The following is a 21,213-nucleotide window of genomic DNA, read 5'->3' on the forward strand; positions in this document are numbered from 1 at the left end:
TTCATTCTTTTGCATGTGGCTGTCATGTTTCCCCAACACCATTTATTGAAGAGACTTTCCTTTCTCCATTCTATGTTCTTGGCTCCCTTGTTGAAAATTTGTTGTCCATAGATGTGTGGGTTTATTTCCGGGCTCTCAATTCTGTTCCATTGATCTGTGTGTCCATTTTTGTGCCAGTACCATGCTATTTTCATTATTATAGCTTTGTACTATATTTTGAAATCAGGGAGTGTGATAGCTCCAGTTCTGTTGCTTTTTCTCAAGATTCCTTTGGCTATTTGGGGTCTTTTGCTGTTCCATAAAAATTTTAGCATTCTTTGTTCTATTTCTGGGAAAAATGTTGGAACTTTGACAGAGATTGCATTTAATATGTAGATTGCTTTAGAAAGTATGGACATTTTAACTATGTTAATTCTTGCAGTCCAAGAGCATGGAATATCTTTCCATTTCTTTGTGTCTTCTTCAATTTCTTTCAACAATGTTTCATAGTTTTCAGTGTACCAGTCTTTCACCTCTTTAGTTAAGTTTATTCCTAGATATTTTATTTTTTTGTTGAAATTATAAATGGGATTATATTCTTAATTTCTCTTTCTATTACTTCATTGTTAGTGTATAGAAACACAACTGATTTTTGTATGTTGATTTTGTATCCTGTGACTTTATTATATTCATTTATTATTTCTAAAAGATTTTGGTGGCTTATTTAGGGTTTTCTATATATAAAATCATGTCATCTGCAAATAGTGACAGTTTCACTTCTTCCTTTCCAATTTGGACCCCTTTTATTTCTTTGTCTTGCCTGATTCCTCTGGCTAGGACTTCCAACACTATGTTAAATAAGAGTGGTGAAAGTGGGCATCCTTGTCTGGTTCCTGTTCTTAGAGGGATAGCTTTCAGTTTTTCTCCATAGAGAATGCTATTAGCTGTGGGCTTGTCATATATGGCCTTTATTATGTTGAGGTAATTTCCTTCTATACCCATTTTATTCAGAGTTTTATCATAAATGGATGCTGTATCTTGTCAAATTCTTTCCCTGTGTCTGTTGAGATGATCATGTGATTTTTACTCTTCATTTTGTTAATATGGCGTATCACGTTGATTGATTTACAGACGTTGAACTATCCCTGCATCCCTGGAAAAAATCCCACTTGATCATGGTGTATGATCTTTTTAATACATTGTTGTATTCGATTTGCTAGCATTTTGAGGAGGATTTTTGAATTGGTGTTCGTCAGTGATATCGGCCTGTAATTTTCTTTTTTTGTGTTGTCCTTGTCTGGTTTTGGTGTCAAGGTAATGTTGGCTTCATGGAATGAGGTAGGAAGCCTCCCCTCCTCTTCAATTTTTTGGAAGAGTTTGAGAAGGATAGGTATTAAGTCTCCTTTGAATGTTTGATAGAATTCACCAGGGAAGCCGTCTGGTCCTGGACTTTTATTTTTGGGGAGTTTTTGATTACTGTGATTGGTCTATTAAAATTCTCTACTTCTTCTTGATTCAGTTTTGGAAGGTTGTATGATTCTAAGAATTTATCCATTTCTTCTAGATTATCCAGTTTGTTGGTGTATAGCTTTTCATAGTATTCTCTTATAATCTTTTGTATTTCTGAGATGTCTGTTGTAATCTCTCCTCTTTCATTTCTGATTTTATTTATTTGAGCCTTCTCTATTTTCTTCTTGGTGAGTCTAGCTAAAGGTTTGTCAATTTTGTTTATCTTTTCAAAGAACAGCCTCTTGGTTTCATTGGTTTTTTTCTTTTTTTTTCTTTAGTCTCTACTTCATTTATTTCTGCTCTGATTTTTATTATTTCTTTCCTTCTACTGATTTTGGACTTTGTTTGTTCTTCTTTTTCCAGTTCCTTTAAGGGCATTGTTAGATTGTTTATTTGAGATTTTTCTTGTTTTTTGAGGTAAGCCTGTATTCCTATAAACTTCCCTCTTAGAACTCCTTTTTGTTGTATCTCATAAACTTTTGCATGTCATATTTCCATTTTCATTTGTCTCCAGATGTTTTTTGATTTCTCCTTTGGTTTCTTCATTGACCCAATCTTTGTTCAGTAGCATTTTGTTTAATCTCCACATATTTATGGGTTTCCCAATTTTCTTCCTGTAGTTCATTTCGAGTTTCGTACCTTGGTGGTCAGAAAAGATGCTTGGTATTATTTCCATCTTCTTAAATTTATTGAGACTTGTTTTGAGGCCTAATATGTGATCTATCCTGGAGAATTTCCATGCTCATTAGAAAAGAAGGTGTATTCTGCAGTTTTGGGATGGAGTGTTCTGTATATACCTACTAAGTGACCTGGTCTAATGTGTCATTTAAGGCCAATGTTTCCTTATTGATCTTCCGTTTGGATGACCTATCCACTGGTGTAAGTGGCATGTTAAAGTCCCCTACTATTATTGCATTGCTGTCTATTTCTCCTTTTATGTCTATTAATAATTGCTTTATATATTTAGGTGCTTGTATGTTGGATGCATAGATATTTACCAGTGTTATATCCTCTTATTAGGTTGTTCCCTTTATCGTTATGTAGAGCCCTTCTTTGTCTCTTGTTATGGTTTTTGTCTTAAAATCTATTTTGTCTCATATAAGTATTGCTACCCCAGATTTCTTTTCATTGGCATTTGCATGCAGTATCTTTTCCCACCCCTTAACTTTCAGTTTGTGAGTGTCTTTAGGTCTGAAGTGTGTCTCTTATATGCAGTATATAAGGGTCTTTTTTAAAATCCAATTGGCCATCCTATGCCTTTTGATTGGAGCATTTAGTCCATTGACATTTAAAGTAGCTATTGATAAGAATGTACTTATTGCCATTTTGTTGCTTTTTTTCTGGGTGTTCTTCTCTCTTCCTTTCTTCTCTTACTGTCTTCCCTTGTGGTTTGATGGCTTTCTTTAGTATTATGTTTGGGTTCCTTTCTCTTAATTTTTTGTGTGTTTATTATAGGTTTCTGGTTTGTAATTACCATGAGGTTCATATATAATAACCTACATATATAGCAATCTATGTTAAGTTGATGGTCTCTTTAGTTTGATTCCTTGCTAAAAGCTCTACTCTCTTATTCCCCTCCTCCACATTTTATGTTTTTGATATCATGTCAACTTCTTTTTGTGTGTGTGTGTATCTGTTAACCTCATCATGGAAATAGATAATTTTAGTACTTTTGTCATTTGACCATCATATTAGCTTCATAGGTGGTTGATCTGCTACCTTTACTGTACATTTGCCTTTACCAGTGATTTTATTGTTTTTTTAAAATAATTTTCTTATTCCTATTTGTGGTATTCTCTTTTCCACTTAAATAAGACCCTTTAACATTTCTTGTAATGCTGTTTTCTTGGTTACAAACTCTTAGTTTTTGCTTGTGTGGGAAACTCTTTATCTCTCCTTCCATTCTGAATGATAATCTTGCTGGGTAGAGTATTCTTGGTGGTAGGTTTTTTCCTTTCAGCACTTTAAATATATCATGTCATTCTCTTATAGGCTGTAAGGTTTCTACTGAGAAGTCAGCTGTTAGCCTTATGGGGTTTCCTTTGTATGTGTCTTGTTGCCTTTCTCTTGTGGCTTTTAGGATTCTCTCTTTATCTTTAATTATTGACATTTTAATAATAATGTGTCTTGGTGTGGGCCTCTTTGGGGTTATCTTTTTTGGTGCTCTCTGTGCTTCCTGTACCTGGATGTCTGTTTCCTTCCTTAGGTTAGGAAAGTTTTCAGTTATTATTTCTTCAAATAGATTCTCTGCCCCTTTGTCTCTCTCTTCTCCTTCTGGGACACCTATAATACGGAGGTTAGTGCACTTGATGTTGTCCCAGAGGTCCCTTAGACTGTTCTCATTCTTTTTAATTCTTTTTTCTTTTATCTGTTCAGCTTGGGTGATTTCCTCTAGTCTTTTGTCCAGCTTTCTGATCCATTCTTCTATATCATATCCTCTGCTTTTGAGTCCCTCTAGTAAATTTTTTACTTACAGTATTGTGTTCTTCATTTTGGATTGGTTCTTTTTTATATTTTCCAATTCTTTGTTGAAGTTCTCACTGAGTTCATCCATTCTTCTCCCCAAAATAGTAAGCATCCTTATGACTTTTTGTTTGAACTCTTTCTTAGAGGGATTGCTTATCTTTGTTTCATTTAGTTCTTTTTCTGGGCTTCTATCTTATTCCCTTACTTGGGATGTATCCTTTTGTCTCCTCATTTTGCCTCTTTCTCTGTGTTTATATCTATGTATTAGGTAGGTCAGCTACATCTCCAAATCTTGGAGAGGTGGCTTTATGTAAGAGATGCCTTATGAGGCCCAGCAGTATGTTTCCCTCTTGTCACCAGTTCCAAATGTTCCAGGAGTGTCACCTGTGTGGGCTATGTGTGTCCTTCTGTTGTGGCAGGGTTGCTCTTGCTGCAGGTGCCTAAGGAAGCTAGGCTGTCCCCCTGTCTGGCTGCTTGTAATGCTTAACTGCATGTGGCTGCTATGGATCCTTCAGTCACTTTATCAGGCATGAGGAGCCCCAGCACAGTTGGCTCCAAGGTCTAATAGCACATTCCTGTTGCAGTTTTTCTGTTAAGTGAGTAGGCCCCCAGCACAGCTGGTTGCTAGGCTTGGAGACTTACATTTGCTGTAGGCCTCCTACCTGTAAGGCTGTTGTCAGCTCTCTCAGGATTGCAGCTTAGTGGGGCTGGCCCCAGGCATCGGAGCACCCAATTGTTTCAGGCTTTGGACAGTGGAACCAATACCCTACATGGTTGTTTGAGAAGCACAAGTCTTCTGCAGCTGACAAGACCCACCACTCACAGGGCCACACACCCCATCAACACAGTCCTGCCCCTTGTGCACACCCCAAGCCCCTGAAGAAGACCCAGTCACCCCACTGCAGAAGCCCCACACACTCCACTGATGCAGGCCCACTCTTTGTGCAAGCCCTGCCCTGCAGAAGCAGACTCACTCTCCCAGGTGCAGAGGCTCCAGGCACCCTGCCTATGCAGGCCCACAAGTTGCCTGAGGGCTTGTTGTTGGGCAAGGCCTCTCCCTAGAGTGGGCTGCCTGCCCTGGCTGAGCTGGATTAAGTTGGTGCTCTAGTGGGGGGGGGGGAGGCAGAGTCCTGCACAAGGACTCTGGGGAAGTCCTCAGGCCAGGGGAAGAACTAACTCCAATGGCATCTGCCATCATCTGTGTCAGCACACCTATACTAGGTCACAATAATGGCTACTGTCAATGTCTCTGTCCCTGGGGAGGTCTCACCTCTCACTGAAATGCACCCAGAGCTTATCAAGTGAGTCTCTTTTCATTAAAGGACTGTGCACCTTTCTTTCTGGTGATTTTAGATTGCTTTCTGAAATGGGTGAATTTGTGCTGGGCCTTTTAAGAACACGCTTTTTTTCCCCTTATGTCTGATAGCTTCTCTGGGGGTATTCCCCATTGGTGTTAATAGCCAGCAAAGCCAGATATTGTGATGCTTGTCTTGGTTGTGCTGAGTCCAAAAGCTGCTTATTGGGGTAACGCTCCCCTGCTCAGATTCTCTACTCCTCCAGGGAGGGCTTCATATCTTAATATTGCTCCTGGCTGGCCATGAAGTGCCGCAGCTTGAAGGCAGCTTTTTTCTCTTGAGAAGGGAATTTCTGCCCCTTCTACCTTAGTCAGCAGTGTCCCTTGTTGTGGGATTTTTATTTTTTTATCCAGTTTTCAGTTCTCTGTCAGAGGTAATTGTTCCAAGAGTAGTTGTAAATTTCTTGTGTCCAGGGGAGGAGGTGAGTTCAAGGTCTGCCTACGCTGCCATCTTGACACCATCCTCTCTTTACTTCTTTAATCATAGTTTCCTATAGTCCTTTGAACATATTTATAATGGCTACTTTGAAATCTTTGTCTGTTAAATCCAACATCTAGTCCCTCTGTTGTTTGCTTATTTGTTTAGTGACTGATTGGACTATTTTAGTGAAGTCTATTTCCCCCACAGCGTGAAGACTTCTCAAAGGATCCAGCCTTAGGCATGTGCGTTGTCATCCTGGAATGACTGGTTTTTTTTTTAAGAGTCTCTTTGACTATCTCTTTCTCTGATCACACCCAGCTTTTTGGCTCCACTAATTGCAAGTTGAGTCCTCTATTTTTTTTTTTTTGGAATGTTAGAAATTTCTTTATCATTACTTATTAAGCACCAACTTAATAGTGGAGAAAATTTCAAATCACCTATCAACAGCCCATTCTTCCCTCCCCCACCCAAATTCTTGATAAAGAGCTCTTCAAGTAAAGACATGCTCTCTTCCTTCTTCTGTATAAAACTTTATGAAATAAAGGCAAAGAACTGTGTACATCTTGCTGTAAAATGCTGCCCACGTCTGTGGACGGTGTTTGCCCAGGCTCCCTTTACTGTCCAGGTCCTGAAAGACTCTTGTTCATGAACTGTCTCTTCACAAAGCAAGTCCACCACTTGCTGGGTTTATCATTCTGAGGATCAAACACTTTCTCACAAAGTCTCAGTCCAGTCTCCTGCCTCATTTGCTGTAAGTAGGCCCTCATGACTTCATCTTCCTGTTTGTTTGCAGGTTTGGCATAAATTGCGTTAAGTGGAAAACAGGCTCTCTAGGAATGGGAAAATTAGTGATTCCCAGTGTATACATTTCTTTCTCACCTTGGCTTTTGGAATTGCACATTTGGAGTTTCTTTAGACACTCAGAAATGTAGAGAGTTATATATATCATGGTTCTATCAGCTTCATTCTTAATTTCATAATTTTTGAAGAAGACATTGGCCTTGAAGTAATAGATGGCTTCATCCACAATATCTGTATCTTTTGTCTCTTTAGGGGCAGGTCCTTTGAATTGACTTCTGATGGGCAACAGTGCCATGTTTCCAATGAGTTTGGTGTCAGGGTCCATGAGAGAAGAGTGGTAAGCCGGCATCTTGATGGCGCCCCGGTTCCAACCCAGATGAGGAAGATGGAGTTAGAGTGCGGTGCTTCCGGTCTGAGTGCTCTATTTTTTTTGACAATGCCCTGGGATATAAATTGCTCCACAATTATCTGATCAATCCAGTTAAACTTGGGATTGCAAGGGTGGGGTTTTTTGTGTGTGTAAGGAAGATTCTCCCTGAGCTAACATCCATTGCCAATCCTCCTCTTTTTTCTCTTGAGGAAGATGAGCCTTGAGCTAACATCTATGACAACCTTCCTCTACTTTGTACGTGAGATGCCTCCACAGCATGGTTGATGAGTGGACTAGATCCACACCCAGGATCTGAACCTGCAAACCTGGGCCGCCAAAGCAAAGCGTGTGGAACTTGAACCACTTGGCCACAGAGCTGGCCCCTGCGGGGGTGGTTTTTGAGGTCAGTGTTTGAGGCTTGTTGTGATCTCAGATAGGGTCTTCTTAGCTGTCTCTTTCCCAGGTTCTCTCTGGTAGACTAGTTGCCCTATGGTTTAGCCTCTGTCTCTCATGATGCTGCCAGCCTCTTCTTAATTGCTTTCCCTCAAAACCTCCATTATTTTTGAGAACGTCCTTAGGCTTGAACTTCCTTACATCTGTTTCACATACAGTTAGTTCCTTATAGGAGAGCTTCAGAGCTCTCTGTTTATTAGCCTCCCTTCCCCTCTGAGGAAACCACTGATCCATGGCTGCAGATTTGGGAGTGAGGACAGTAGTGCACTTCTCTCTAAGTGACGCCTCTGCTTTTGAGTAGGGCCTGGGTGGAGGTGGGAGCCTCTGTTTTTATTGGCTTGCATCTCCTCGTGTAGACTCTCTGCTCTGTGAACAAACTGGGGTGAGGATGATTGTGACCCCAGTATTCTCAGGATGCTGCCCCTGAGATAAAGCTTCTATCTTATGATTGGGGCTAGGTGGCAGCAGGGAGACCCAGACCTCTAAGGTGCACTCACCTGGAATTTAACCTCTGTAATAGGCAAGTGGGAGGGATGATAAATGATGGCAGCCTTCCCCTTCAGAAAATATGACAAAACCTTTGACTGGGAGTAGCATCAACATTCTATTGACTCTCCACAGTGTCCCCTTCTTACCCTCCACCCCTGCCCTGACCCCACTTTCTACTTGGACCATTACAACAGCCACCTACATCTCTTCCTGCTGATTCTTTGCCAACAATTCAGCTAATTCACTTCCTTAAAAAACTCTATCAAGGGCTTCCAGAAGGTGTGCACACTCAGTCTTCATTTATCACTCTTCAATTCCTTTGTTAATGTTTCACCTCTATTGTTATATATTCCAATCCCTCTGTGTCTAGCAGCCTGGAGGATGCAATTGTTATTGAGGGCATACTATGTGTTAGGCCCTATGCTAACTGCCTCCCATGCTCATTTACTCCTCGCAACAACCCTATAAATTTGGTACTTCCCTCATTTAAGGATGGTAAAATGGAAACAGAAAAGTAAAGTAACTAGACCACTGTCTTACAGCTATGAAGTGAGAGACTGGATTCAAAAGAAATAGACTACATGGCCTTTGACCTTAAGCTTGGCATGTGATTGGGACAAGACCAACACATATGAAACAATTAGCAAATGAAGTATGATGTTGGGTTAAACTGCTTTGCTTTCTTGATTTCATTATGGCTTATTTTCTCCCCCTCCAAATTATAACTGCATCCAGAGCAAAGATTGCATTTTACATCAATCGTATCTTTTAGACAGAGCTCTGCTGGGCATAAAGTGAGCACCCAGTAAATTGGTTTGAGTGGACAGTTAGTGCAGAGACTGAACACTTAATGGAATAAGGGAAAAGTCTGGCATATTAAGACCAGTTAGGTTTCACTAAATGCCAGCCAGAGAGAGAATCTTAGAGGGTAAGTGACCCACTCAAGATCACACAGCTCATTAGAGATGGACTAAGCATAAACCACTGCCACAAACCGCCTGCCCAGCATACCTTTCCCAGAGCCCACTGCCTGTTTAAATCAGCATGGCACTCTTTGTGTCCATGTCATAGTTTTCTAGCTCCTGGGACTAAAAGGCCCCATCTCCTTCACCCCAACACATACTGCTTTTCTCCTTCTAGCTGACTCTTACTTACAGAAACTTAACTCAAGAGTGATTTCTTGGAAGCCTTGCCAAAACCTCTAGTCTGATTGAGATGCCCGTTTTATCTATCCCTTGGTACTTTGGGTATTCCTCTACCATAGCATCTTGGTGGGGATCACACTCACTAATTTACTTGCTTGTCCTCCCATTAGTTTAGTGCCACCTTTGACTTTGTGAAACCATTGCCTAACACGGCATCAGGCACATGGCTTCCTAATGGATGCTGAGTGAATGAATGCATGCAATCCAGGTGACCCACTGTGTGATGTGAAGGTCAGAGTCAACAATGGCTTCCTGTAACAAGAAGCGATTGACCAGGAAGTGAAAGATGAGTCCAGTTAACCAGGTAGTGACAAGTGAAATAACCCAATGTGTTCCCACGTTTCACAAATATTTGAGGGCCTTCATGTGCACTGTTTGTTTCTGGGGAGACAACAGTGAATATGACACACATGGTTTTTGCCCTCATGTGGAGCTTACAGTCTAGTGGTGGAGGTAGACAATCAAGAGACAAATACACAAATAAGCAAGATAATTTCTGACAGTGGTTAAGTGCTCTGAAGAAAATAAAAGATACGATAGAAAGGGCTGGGGTGAAGGATTCCCTTTAGATAAAGTGACCAAGGACGGCCTCTCCGAGGAGGCGACATTTCAGCTGAGACCAACAAATGAGAAGGCGCCACCTTATAGATGAAATTGTTCTAAGGAGAAGGACTAGCCAGTGCAAAGCTCCTGAGGTGGGGAGACTTGGAGATGTTCAAAGCACAGCAAGAGGACCAGACTGGGCTGGAGCACAGAATGAAGAGGAGAGTAGGGGAGAGGAGGCTGGAGAGGCAAAGACCAGACCATGGAGTGCCTGGAGGCCCAGGTAAGGAGCCCGGAGTTTACTCTAAGCCTCTGGGAAGCCAAGAAAGGGTTTTTGGCGGGGGGGGGGGGGGGGGGGGGGGGGGAGGATATGGTCTGATTTGTGTGTTAAAAAGGTCATCCAGAGAGGGAGTCAGGTGAGGAGAATGAACCATGGGTGAGCCTCACCTTCAGAGCTGAGTCCTAGTACCCAATGGGGCTTCCAATCACCATTTGAGAGGGAGCCAGCAGCTAAAGACAAGGGGCCATGTCTGTACGAAATCTGCAGGCTTTTTAACTTCCCTATTGCTTGTTGTTTTTGTAGCCCCATGTTCTGTAAAATCCTTAAGTCTCATGGATTTATCTTTGGAGAATGGGGCTCTAAGATGGAGCTGATGATAAGGAACCCCAAGGTGTAGAGTAGAAGGAGGCAGCTGGCTAAGGAAAGGAAGTCCACTGGGCCTGCAGAAGAAAATGGAAGGAGACACCAGAACCAGCAGGTTTGGACTTGGTAAGCAGAAAGGGAGAGAGAAAGGGGGCCTTTACATCTAATTATATCCATTTAGTTACACAGGCAGCTCCTTTACCCCTTTATATCACACAGCATTTTATAGCTCAGCTCTTTCCACAGTATCTAATTACATTGCCTAATTAACACCTCTGCATCACTTACCAACACTTAACTCAGTCTTCCTTGATTTCAGCAGCAGGACCCTACATGGACAGTAGATTTTATTGGCAACAGAGCACCAACTTGAGGTACTTGAGATGCGATGATGAAAAGCAGGATTGAGAAAGATTTTATCCTAAGAGATGGTAGAAATTTCTACATGCAATGCAACCAGCTAGGAAGCTGGTCCAGCAATCCAGGCCCCAACCACCCATGACTTAGGGCAGCTGTAAAAAGGAAACCAACTTGAATGCAAGGGAAAGGGCAGGTCTGAGACTCATCTTTCCTTCTAGTCTTTCCACCTGGATGGCAAATATCGCTCTGCACAATTTGAAGGGACATCTTTTTTCATCTCCGAGTTCATGAATGTTGTGTTCAGCATGTGATAGTTACTCAGTGAGGGTTATGAGATAATTCTTCAGGAAAGAAATAGGCCATGCAGCTAACTGGGTGAGCAAAAATAGGTCATGACATGAGCAGAGAAGGGCTACCTGCCAAGACCAGTGCCAGAAGGCGGCCATCTGCTGGGACACAGGGCAGTGCCCATCCTCATTGTACAGATTCGTTTCTACTTCCTGCCATGAGCCTGTACTAGGGAAATTGTGCTGAAAACAGCTACTGCTTCTGATCTCCTTGGGAAAGCGATCTCTCTCTGTTGTTTAGCCACCTTAAAAGGTAGAATTCCATCTTAGCATTTAAATCCTGGCTTACTAGCTCTGGGGCATTGTAAATCACCTAAATGGGTTTTTTTTTTTTGAGTCCCAGTTTTCTTACCTGTAAAATAGGAGGTGACAATACTTACCCAGGGTCTTTGAGAGTTCAGTTAGAGGCTTAGAGAATTGGGCACCTAGGTACTCAACTGTTACTTTCCATATAGCAAAATGATGATATCATGTGATACCCAGCTTTATGTCTTTGCAACCACCTGGTAAACTTGCCTCTTGGACAAGCTGCCTATTTAACATCTCTGTGCCTCAGTTTCCTCATCAGCAATATGAAGAAGATCATAATAGGTCTTATGGCGTTGTTAGGAGGATTAAAGGAGTTAATGCATGCAACGCGTTGAGAACAGGGGCTGGCAAGTGTATTAGGTTTTCTTCTTCTTCCTTTCCCCAGAGTGCTGGACACACCAGCATGCATGTTGGTACTTCATGTTTCTAGGAACTAAATCGCTTGAAAATGTTCAAGTAGAAATAAGTCATGTCATTCCCTTTCTTAGAACTGCGTTTTGCATTTGTGTTTGTTTCCTCAGAAAAACACTGCCGTGAGTCAATATTTCCACTGAAGTCATTGGAAATATAAGTCGAACAAGCTTTATTAGAACAGACTTGTGTTAGGCCACCAACCATACCTTGTGCACTCTCTCACGCTTCACCATCCCATTCCTCCTTGCCACTTCCCAATCTGTGGCCTCACTCCTCACAGCTTCTAAGGGGGCACAATATTCATTGGTAGGGCATTCAGCCCCTTACCTAGCTGAGAGCCTGAGGAGAATGTCCACAGTGGATGTGGCCTGTGAGAGGAAGTCAGGACAGAGCTAGAGAGAGAGGCTAGCTCTCTAGTCAGGAAGGGGCAGCCTATGAGGGACCTTGCAGGAAGAGCTTCCTCATACATTGGCAACTTGGGGGAACCACCTCGGGAAAGGGGCAAAGTCTGAGGATCTTAACGCAAACTTTAGGTCACAATGTCAAGCCATGGAGAACACCTCAGTACTGCACTGTTTGTGGTCATCGTTTTGTATGTATTTTGTCCACAGCATTCTTCAGAGGCAGGGAATGGTTGAGCCAACAGGTGGTGGCTGTAACTTGGAACAAAGATCAAGAGGAGAAAAAGGTGCTGGAAGTTAGTCATTTGGGGCAAGAAGGAAAAGAACGGGAAAAGAAAGGAAAGAAGGAAAAGAAGGAAAAGCTCCTGATGACTCTGAGGACTTTCATGATATAGCAGGTGACAGCTGACATGCCCTGACAGCTTCAGGTCAGGTTTTTCATGGCAGATTCTGGAGAAATGCCTCAGTCTATTGTCAGAGCTGGAGGAGGCAGAAGAAGAGAAGTCTCGTTAATAGATCAGTTTGCATATTTTAGTGCCCAGGCCATGGGCCAGCCGGTTTCCTGAGCTCAGGGTCACAGCAAACAGGCTGCTTTGCAGAAAGACTGAAAATGTGACCAGGGGCTTGGAGAGGAGAAAAGGGGTTCAAGAAAGGAATCTCTCTGCACGAGCCTCCATCTGGTGACAGTGTTGTGGAGGGTGTGCAGACTGCTCATTTCAGCTAGGGACAATCCTGAAGGGCTGTTCTAGTTCCAGAGTTGCTCATGGCCTCAGTGCCATGTGAGTAGTGTAATCAAGACTTCATCAAGATCTTTCTGAGTCTAGAGATTGTACTTTTAACTACTATGCTATCGTGCTAGCATAGAACTGTGCAGAAAACAGCAGGGAGTGAAAGAAGGGAGAGTCATCACGGTGTCTTCTTGGTAAATACTTGGGCCAAGAGCTGTTGCCCAAACCTGCCTTTCTCCCACTCACAGGGGCGTAGTAGGTGGGAGAGTCAGTCATATTTAAGAGATTGGGGACAGGGCAGATAGCTATTGTGTCACGTTTCCTATTGGGTTTTACTGGTTAGGCAACAGAAATTGGTGACTTGGGCTGGTCCCGTGCCCGAATGGTTAAATCTGCATGCTCCGCTTTGGTGGCCCAGGGTTCGGATCCTGGACGCGGACATGGCACCGCTCATTAGGCCATGTTGAGGCAGCATCCCACATGCCACAACTAGAAGGACCCACAACTAAAATATACAACTATGTACTGGGGAGATTTGGGGAGAAAAAAGCAGGGAAAAAAAAAGAAATTGCTGACTCATGGAGACACAAATAGCAAGATTCAGAGACGACGTTTTAGGAAGGGCAGATTAGGATGGTAGAAGATGGAATATTAAGATCTGAGGAATCATCCATATCCTCCAGGATTATTTGCATTGCAATAGAATTGATGAACGGAGCACAGAGTGATGTCCACTAGTGCACAATTCTAATCTGAGGAATCTGTGCTCCATTTTGAATTTATAGTATCACTCTAAGATCCTACAGATCACCCATGCCTCCTTCCATCCATCCAGCCAGTCATCAAAGATTCATTTGTTACCTATTGTATGCCAGCCACTTTGTTAGGCTCTGGGATTAAAAGATGGTTAAAGAATAGTATCTGCTCGCAAGGAGCCTCATGTCTTATGGAGTTGACAGATATTTCTAATACAAGGGCAGAATTGCTTGACTTTATCGGCTTAGAGTAAATTATGCTGCCATAACAAATGATCTTAAGATTCTCAGTGGCTTACAACAATGAAGGTTTATTTCTCCCTCACCTTATTCGATCTTTATAGGTTGGCTAAAGCTCTGCTCCACATCTTCTTCATTATGGGACCAAGCAAGCGGGAACAGCGTCTACCTAGAATGTGCTAATCTCACGACAGAGAGAAAAGAAAGAGAGCGGAAATATGCAATAGCTCTGAAGCTTTGAAAGCTTCTGCTGGTCCATGGCACATGTCACTCTTGCTCACATTTCATTGGCCAAAGCAAGTCACATGTCCAGGGATGACATCAGCGAGGCAACCCTGGGCAGTTAACAGTTAACAGTTGGCAGTTAACATTTGGGAGAGAACCCTACGCTCAATCCCAGTGCAATTACAGAGTTAAGCACTAGACATAGCCAGCCGGCAGAAAGGCATCAACGTTTTGGAGTTCCTCTTAGTTCTCTTCATTGATTGATAAATTTTAATCTAACCCACAGTTTTTTTCTGTCCAGCTTTTACAGACAGCCTCTGCCAGAGCTAATATAGTGGAGAGAAGGCGTTGGAACTAGCGTTACTTTGTGTTTTCTGTAGTACTGGATATCAGCATTAAAATCTGGGGAGCAGCTTTCATGACAACTCTATGGGATGCATAGATGTTGCAATGAATTGGGGCTATTTTTATGAAACAGCCATTTGGCTTGAAGTCAGACAGACCAGGGTGACAGTCTTGGCCCGCTACCTACTAGCTGAGTGATTTTGAGGAGTCATTTGGCCTCTCTGATTTTTAGTTCCCTCATCTGTGAAATGAGGGTGACTGTAAGAAAGGGAAATTGCTCTGTAAACAGCGAAGCACTATTCAAATGTTCGGCCTTTGTAAAAATTTGATGGAAAATGTCAGCAGAAGTGGGCAGTTCTGTTTTTTCCATTGCTGTGGGAAGCTGGTGTGCAGAATAAGAAGTTTACTGATAGCATCTGGGATGTGCTGAAGCTGGTAATTATCTGCAAGATGGGCTGAGTTTTGATTGTAAGTGTGCCTGGCAAACCTATCAATGGGACATGTGCCTTGATGAAATGCTGACAGTCTATTTACACAGAGACAGCTGTGATATTATAAAAGAATGAAAGGCACGCTGGAGGTCTAAGTTGTTCTGGAGGATATGACTTCCATTTATCTGTATGGTTGATCATTCTGGGATGGTAAAAATCTGGCATACACATGGACAAAAGAGTTCCTGAATTTTAAGAATAACGCAGTATCTTAGAGATGGATGAAACCTTAGCAATGATTGAGGCCAATCCTTTCTCTGTACAGTAAGGAAACTGAGACCCATATCAGTTAATACACTAGCTTTTCTATGACTTCTTCTTGTCTAGGCATAGCATTAATGTCAGAATGGCTATTAATCCAGAAAGAAAAACTCACCTGTCTTTTATTGAATGAGTATGCTAACTCAGTCTCTAAAATAACATTTCTTTTACTATTCAGCATTCACGTTTCTAAATATTTATTCGCTATTTACACATAATCAACTAAAGCGTAACAACTTAAAATATTTCCCCGGACATTTAAACATTGATTACAAATTTTTAATCAAGCTCTTATGTAAATAAATCATTAAAACTATGAATCTAATAAATTAGATTCTTTTATGTGCTCTAAACACCTTAAACAGCAGAGAATGCATGCACGGAGTGTCACTTTGATTACATAAATGATTATACTATGGGGAAATGGTTTTCTGAGACACTGGAAAGAGGGAAAATACTGCTCATGGATGCCAGAGAGCCCACTCCATTTTACCCTGCTTCTGTATGAGGAGGGGGCTTGTGTGACTCAGAAACGAGGCGGTGGTCTGTGAGCATATTTTCAACTAAGTGCGTGGATTGTTGGCATAAACTCTTCCTAAAATGATGGTCCAATCCCGTAGCCGAACAATCTCACAGTAGGGGCTGTGGTGCACCGGAAATGAGCTCTGTCAGTCCCTTACACCAAAGACAGTGCTTCCAGAGGGGCACACTTCTTTTGGGAGTTCTGGGGACCAAGGCTGCACCATAGATGTGTTTAGCTACTCCAGCTCTTTATGGCCCCAGACTGCTGATAACATTCTGTATCGTTGGCTAATTCAGTCAGGAACTTGACAGAGAGAGGGAAGGCAAGAGTAAGAACGAGAAAGCTCTCTTATTAACCTGTAGCCCACTTGAAAATCTGCATACACTTGCACTACTAAACCAGTAATGAAAGTGCTAATACTGTGAATTCAAATCTCTTATTTATTCTAATCTTTACTCTTAATTTTATAGCTTCCCAAGGTTACTGCTTTTATACCTTTCCAGTGTTACAGTAATTTTTATAGGATGTGATTCCTATACTTCCCCAGACAGAGTTGCTGAATTTATAAAAGCCTCAAACAGGAAAAGAATCAACTTCTGGCCAGCTGAGTTTATAGGTTCAGGAGTTTTGACACAGAATGGGCCGTTCCTAGGATCACCCTTGACTGCGTGGCCCAAAATGGTTCCCAAGCACAACTGAATTCCTCAGTGGGGTGAGGAAAGGGGAAGGGGAGGGGAGATATGCCCCTTCCTGTTAAGGGCATGACCCAGAAATTGTTTGTATCACTTCTGCTCATTTTTGTTCGGCCACTTGGCCACACCTAGCAGCAAGGGAGGCTGGAAATATCTTGGCCAGGTGCCAGACAAAAATCAAGCATCTTGTCAGCCTAAAAAGAAGGAAAGAACTAGCACTGGGTGATGTCTAACAGTGTCTGCCACCATCCATTGCTTTCAGCCCCCGAGTGTTTGTGGGCATTCTTCTTCTCACACAGACACATTTATCCCTTTTCTCTTCTAACACACAGGCCCGTTTACCCCTTTTCCAAGGGAGACAAGACCCAAATCTCAAATGCTTTGATTCAGCTCAAAGACCAAGAGCTCCTGAGTGACAAGCAATCAGAGCTGGGTGCAGTTTCTGATGGTACCACAACTAATGAAATAAGCGATGTCCCCCAACTCTTCCACACCCCATATACAATGGCACGTAGGAATGGGAAAACTGCAATAAAAGTCCCACTCAGAAGAAAGATGAAAAGAAAACACGCGTAAGTCACTGGGCCATAGCAGAGATCCAATCCCTAAGGGCAGGAACCTCCCTTGGCTGACATGCTCTGTGGTTGCTGACCTTCCCCTTTAGGAGAGTCTGCTTTGTGCATCTGAAATAGCATTTCAAAATTACAGCCCTCGGGGGGGCTGCGGCACTTTCACAGTCCCTTCCTGCAGGTGTGGGGCTGGAGTCTAGACCTGCTTCTGGGCCAAGGGCTTTGTCAGGTCAGACATGTAGTTTCCTAGGCAATAAAATTCCCCAAGAAATCCCAAGTAAGCTTTAAGTCTATTTGCTTCCAATCCATTTCGTGTGCAAATAACGACAGCCAAAATCTGGTTTGGCATCGGTTTAGTCTAAAAACTTTATTTCCTGACCACCATGCTCAGCCTGGCCCCCATGACTCAAGGGGACTGCAGTTGTCCTGAGTCCATCTGAATAAACAGGCTTGAGTGGGAAGGCAACAGCCTTATTTCCATCTTTGCTGCTGCCGTGTGGCAGGGAACTCTGGATAGCGGTGTTGGAGAAAGGCTCGGGGACAAAGCCTTAGTTTTTGCTAAAGCTCCTTAGATTCCCCTCTAGGGTCTCAGATTATATCATCAGATCTCTCTCTTCCTCTCTCTCTCTCCATCTCTCGGTTCCGCTGTCTTCTGGGTCTATTCTCACTCAGGCAAGCTCCACCAACATTCCTAAGCTTACAGAGTCTTGGTTTTAGAGGAGGACACACATGAGCCCTTACAGCACCCATACATAAAGTCTTAGGGAAGTTCCTGACTGGCCCAGTTTTCATCACATGACTACCCTGAATTAGTCATTATGCTCAGGAGATGGCGTTCTTTGGTTAGCCCGAGTCATTTGTCCACTGTAGTATGGAGCATCATGATAGGGGACCTGGCCAGGACCACATAAAGGGCAGGAGAGCCAGCTTCCCAAAAGAAATTGAGGGAGGTGCTATCAGACTACATGGGAAGGTATGCTTGACAAGCAAAAATAAAAGATACCAGGACATCCGGCCACCAGCAGAGGCAACGGCCTCCTCAGGACCTGGAAGACTTGGGAAAGATGGGTGGAACTATGTGTGACACTTTTAGTTTTATTTAATAAGATTTCTTAAAACCTGGGCCATATCTCTTTAACCACCTCTTACCAAGAGCTCACGGTTGCTTCAGACAAGCAGAGCAGGCCAGGGTGGCAACCACACGGAGACAAAGAAGTGACATTTCCTCTTCAAAACTGTTGCTAGCCTGACTGAGTGTGGTGTGTTCCTGCCTGTGGGCCTGTCCCTGGTCCTGCCCCCCGTTGGAGGAAGCTCAGAACAAAGCACCCCGCCCACCTCCTCATCTTTCTCTGTGCCTCCCTCTCTGAAAGGGTCTTTCATACTGGTGTCATTACCCGATCTGGGGCAGTGGAGAGCCTCTGAGTGTGGAGTTAGGCTCTGAGCTGGAAGAGAGGCGCTGGCCCAGCAGAAAATAAGCTGGGAGAGGGCGGACGCCCACCATCTTTCCACACCAGCCCAGCGAGGCGCTGCTCTGGCCTGCACGCCACTCCTCCTTGTGCACAGTCCCTCCACTCTCCAACACGATCCCGCTTCCTCCACCTGGCTCTTCCCTTCCCCCACACATTGATCCCTAGAACGTTCAGGGCATGAGCACTGCACCGACAAGGCTTCTGGTCTCCACACGTTCGAGAAGCTGTCAGGATGAAAAAGCACTTGGACAACATTTGTTCCTTTGAGGGAACAAATGCCCCTTCATCCCACCGTCCTTCCTACGCCCCACCTCCCCCAAGTTCCTCGAGTACCCGTCCTGCTTCAGCTTTCTAGTGTTGTGTGTCATCTTCCCACTCTGCCAGGGGGACGACTGAGAGGCAGATGTGGGCCAGAAGGCAGAGCGGAGCAGCACAGCGGCTGAGTGGTTTGAGAGTTGGCTTCCTGGCCCTGCCTCTCCTCCTTGTCAGCAGCCTGCAGGCAGTGCTCACCTTGAGGATTCGATCAGGAAGAAAACCTGGTAGCCCTCTCTCTGGGATTCTCAGTTCAGTCTCCTCCAATGCTGAAGCTGCTGTGGATTCCTCTCTCAGGGCCCCATACGGCCCACTTGACCACACTGCCCTCAGGGGAAATGGAGTTGTGTCTGGAAATCAGGAGAAACTCAAGAGAGTTCTGGAAGACTTTTGCTGAATCCGAAACGATTGGTAAGCTAATGTCAGTTGGAAAGTGGGTTGGGAATTTGCCATTGCTTGAGATTCCTGGAGTCAGAAGCCCTGTTTGTAGCCACCGGTGGGAAGGCCGGGCCCTGAGATATTGTCATCCACTACCCCACTGTGGTTGATTACGTTTCCAAAGTTGGCTGCATGGTATCTCCCATCCTGCATACTCTTCTGCACTGTGACCTTGCCACTCCTCCATCAGGAGATAAGACCTGTTTTGCCACTGCCCTTGAAGCCAGGAGGCCTTGGGACTGCTTTGACGAATAGAATACAGTGGAAATGATGCTGTGTCACTTCTAGGTATAGCCCTTAACTGGCCTGGGGGCTTTGCTTTCTCCTTCTTGGAAGCCAGCCACTACATAAGAGGTTTGTCTATACCCTGAGACCACTGTGCTGTGAACAGCCCGAGAAGCCCACTTGGAGTGGCCCTGGAAGAGGAAATGCTCCATGGAGAGAGAGAGAAAGCCCAGGGAGCACTGAGACACCAGGCATAGGAACATTGAAGATTACAGAATTTTAACTTAATTTCTCTCTCTGGTTTTATACTTGCATCCCTTTCTCTTAGTCTCAAAAATCTTGACTCCTGATGACGGTAACATAATCGCATATTTGCTTAATCTTACAATATACCTATAAACATTTCAAATAACAGTAAGAGCAATGCCGATATTATTAGTAGAATATTGATATTGTGATCTTGAAAAGATAACCTTTAGTTCTTTTTGTCTTTACGAGATATTCCTTTAGGGCAGGATTCCTCAACCTCAACATTACAGTTGGGGCTGGAAGACTATTGTGGGAGCACTCCCGTGCATTTTACCCTCTATTCTCTACCCACTTAGAGGACAGTAGCAGCCCCCAGGTGTGATGAACAAAAATGTCCCTGGATGTTGCCGAATGTCCACTAGGGGGCCAAAATTGCCCCAGGTTAAAGACCACTGCTCTACGAATATCCAGTCAAAATACTGAGTTCATAGTCTTTCGAAGTTATTCTTCTCTCTGTCCGACTATGCCCCAACTGGATGTATAGTTAGGTTTGTTCGTTTCAGTGGTCTTCAGGTTTTAGAGATTGCTTTTTACTTGTTTAATATTTCTTAAACTGATGGAAAACATTTACATCATTCCAAAGTCAAAATATGTAGCCAGGTAGCTTTCTTTTTCCTAGTGTAAATGTGTTTTTTAATCATGTAAAACAAAATGTTGAACAGCCAGTACTGTCAAAGAAGCTTTGATCCCAACTCTCCACCCTGTTCCCTCCCTTCCTCCACGCTAACCATTTTCATTAGTTTGGGGCTATCCTTCCACTGTTTCTTTTTGAAAATATACATAAATAAGTATTTACACGTGCTTATATGCTTATTTCCTTATAGTTATTACCCCCATCTTATACAAAAGTTACCATACTATACACACTGTGTATATGCCTAAAAGCAAGGATTCTTACCTATTTGTAGTAATTGAAGTATCTGGGTGGCTGCTATATTCAAAGCCGTGTGCCAGGCACTGAGAATCCCGGCCTTCAGTGGAGAAGAAAGACTGATACAGCAGATAGTTCCATGACTCAAGGCCAAATTTTTAAGGTTTCAAATTCTACGTCTTACTTATCCCACGTGATTGGGGGCCACCCTAAATTTGACCTCTGATGAAGTACTCGTCTCTGGGGGTGAATGTGCCTGCCAAGAAGCCTTCACGTAAGGTGACTGAGCCTGTTCCTGATTAAGGAAATGACGGGGGTGAGGTGGTTTGTTTGGGAGAAAGTTCCTTTAGAGAATGTCCGCCGACTCGCCTGGGACGTGTTCATAAAAATGCCTCAAATGAGGCTTAAGCAAGTGTGGAAATGAGTGAAGTGACCCAGACCGGGACCCCTGCCTCTACACTTGTATTATCCACTGGATGCTATTAAATGAGTCGTCAAGAAATCTCAGTCAAATTTAGCCACCTAACCTCTGTCTTCCTTAACTGTCAAAATATCTATGAGCAAAAATTACATTTGAGTAAATTTGCTACTTTTTATTATAAAAATTTTCAAACACAAGCAAAAATAGAAAATACAATAAACTACGTAGTCATCACCCAGTTTCAACAACCGTCCACGTTTTACCGTCCCTGGTTC

General features: G+C 43.3%; 2 protein-coding genes across 2 annotated transcripts in view; both read right to left on the reverse strand.

Moving 5' to 3' along the window:
* ZNF572 (zinc finger protein 572) overlaps positions 1-20,616 on the reverse strand; it is a 48,256-nt gene extending 27,640 nt beyond the window's left edge. Inside the window, exon 1 of the mRNA XM_046642351.1 lies at positions 20,545-20,616. The gene's annotated coding sequence lies outside the window, so the exon portion shown is untranslated. The remainder of the gene's footprint in view (positions 1-20,544) is intronic.
* LOC124228087 (actin-related protein 2/3 complex subunit 3-like) lies at positions 6,186-6,879 on the reverse strand. Its single transcript, XM_046642355.1, is given in 2 exon segments — positions 6,186-6,552; positions 6,555-6,879. Coding segments are annotated over 2 exon segments (534 nt in total). The 3' UTR covers positions 6,186-6,343.
* Positions 20,617-21,213: the final 597 nt, after the last annotated feature.

Source organism: Equus quagga, chromosome 16, assembly GCF_021613505.1.
Source record: "Equus quagga isolate Etosha38 chromosome 16, UCLA_HA_Equagga_1.0, whole genome shotgun sequence".
Classification (NCBI taxonomy): domain Eukaryota; kingdom Metazoa; phylum Chordata; class Mammalia; order Perissodactyla; family Equidae; genus Equus; species Equus quagga.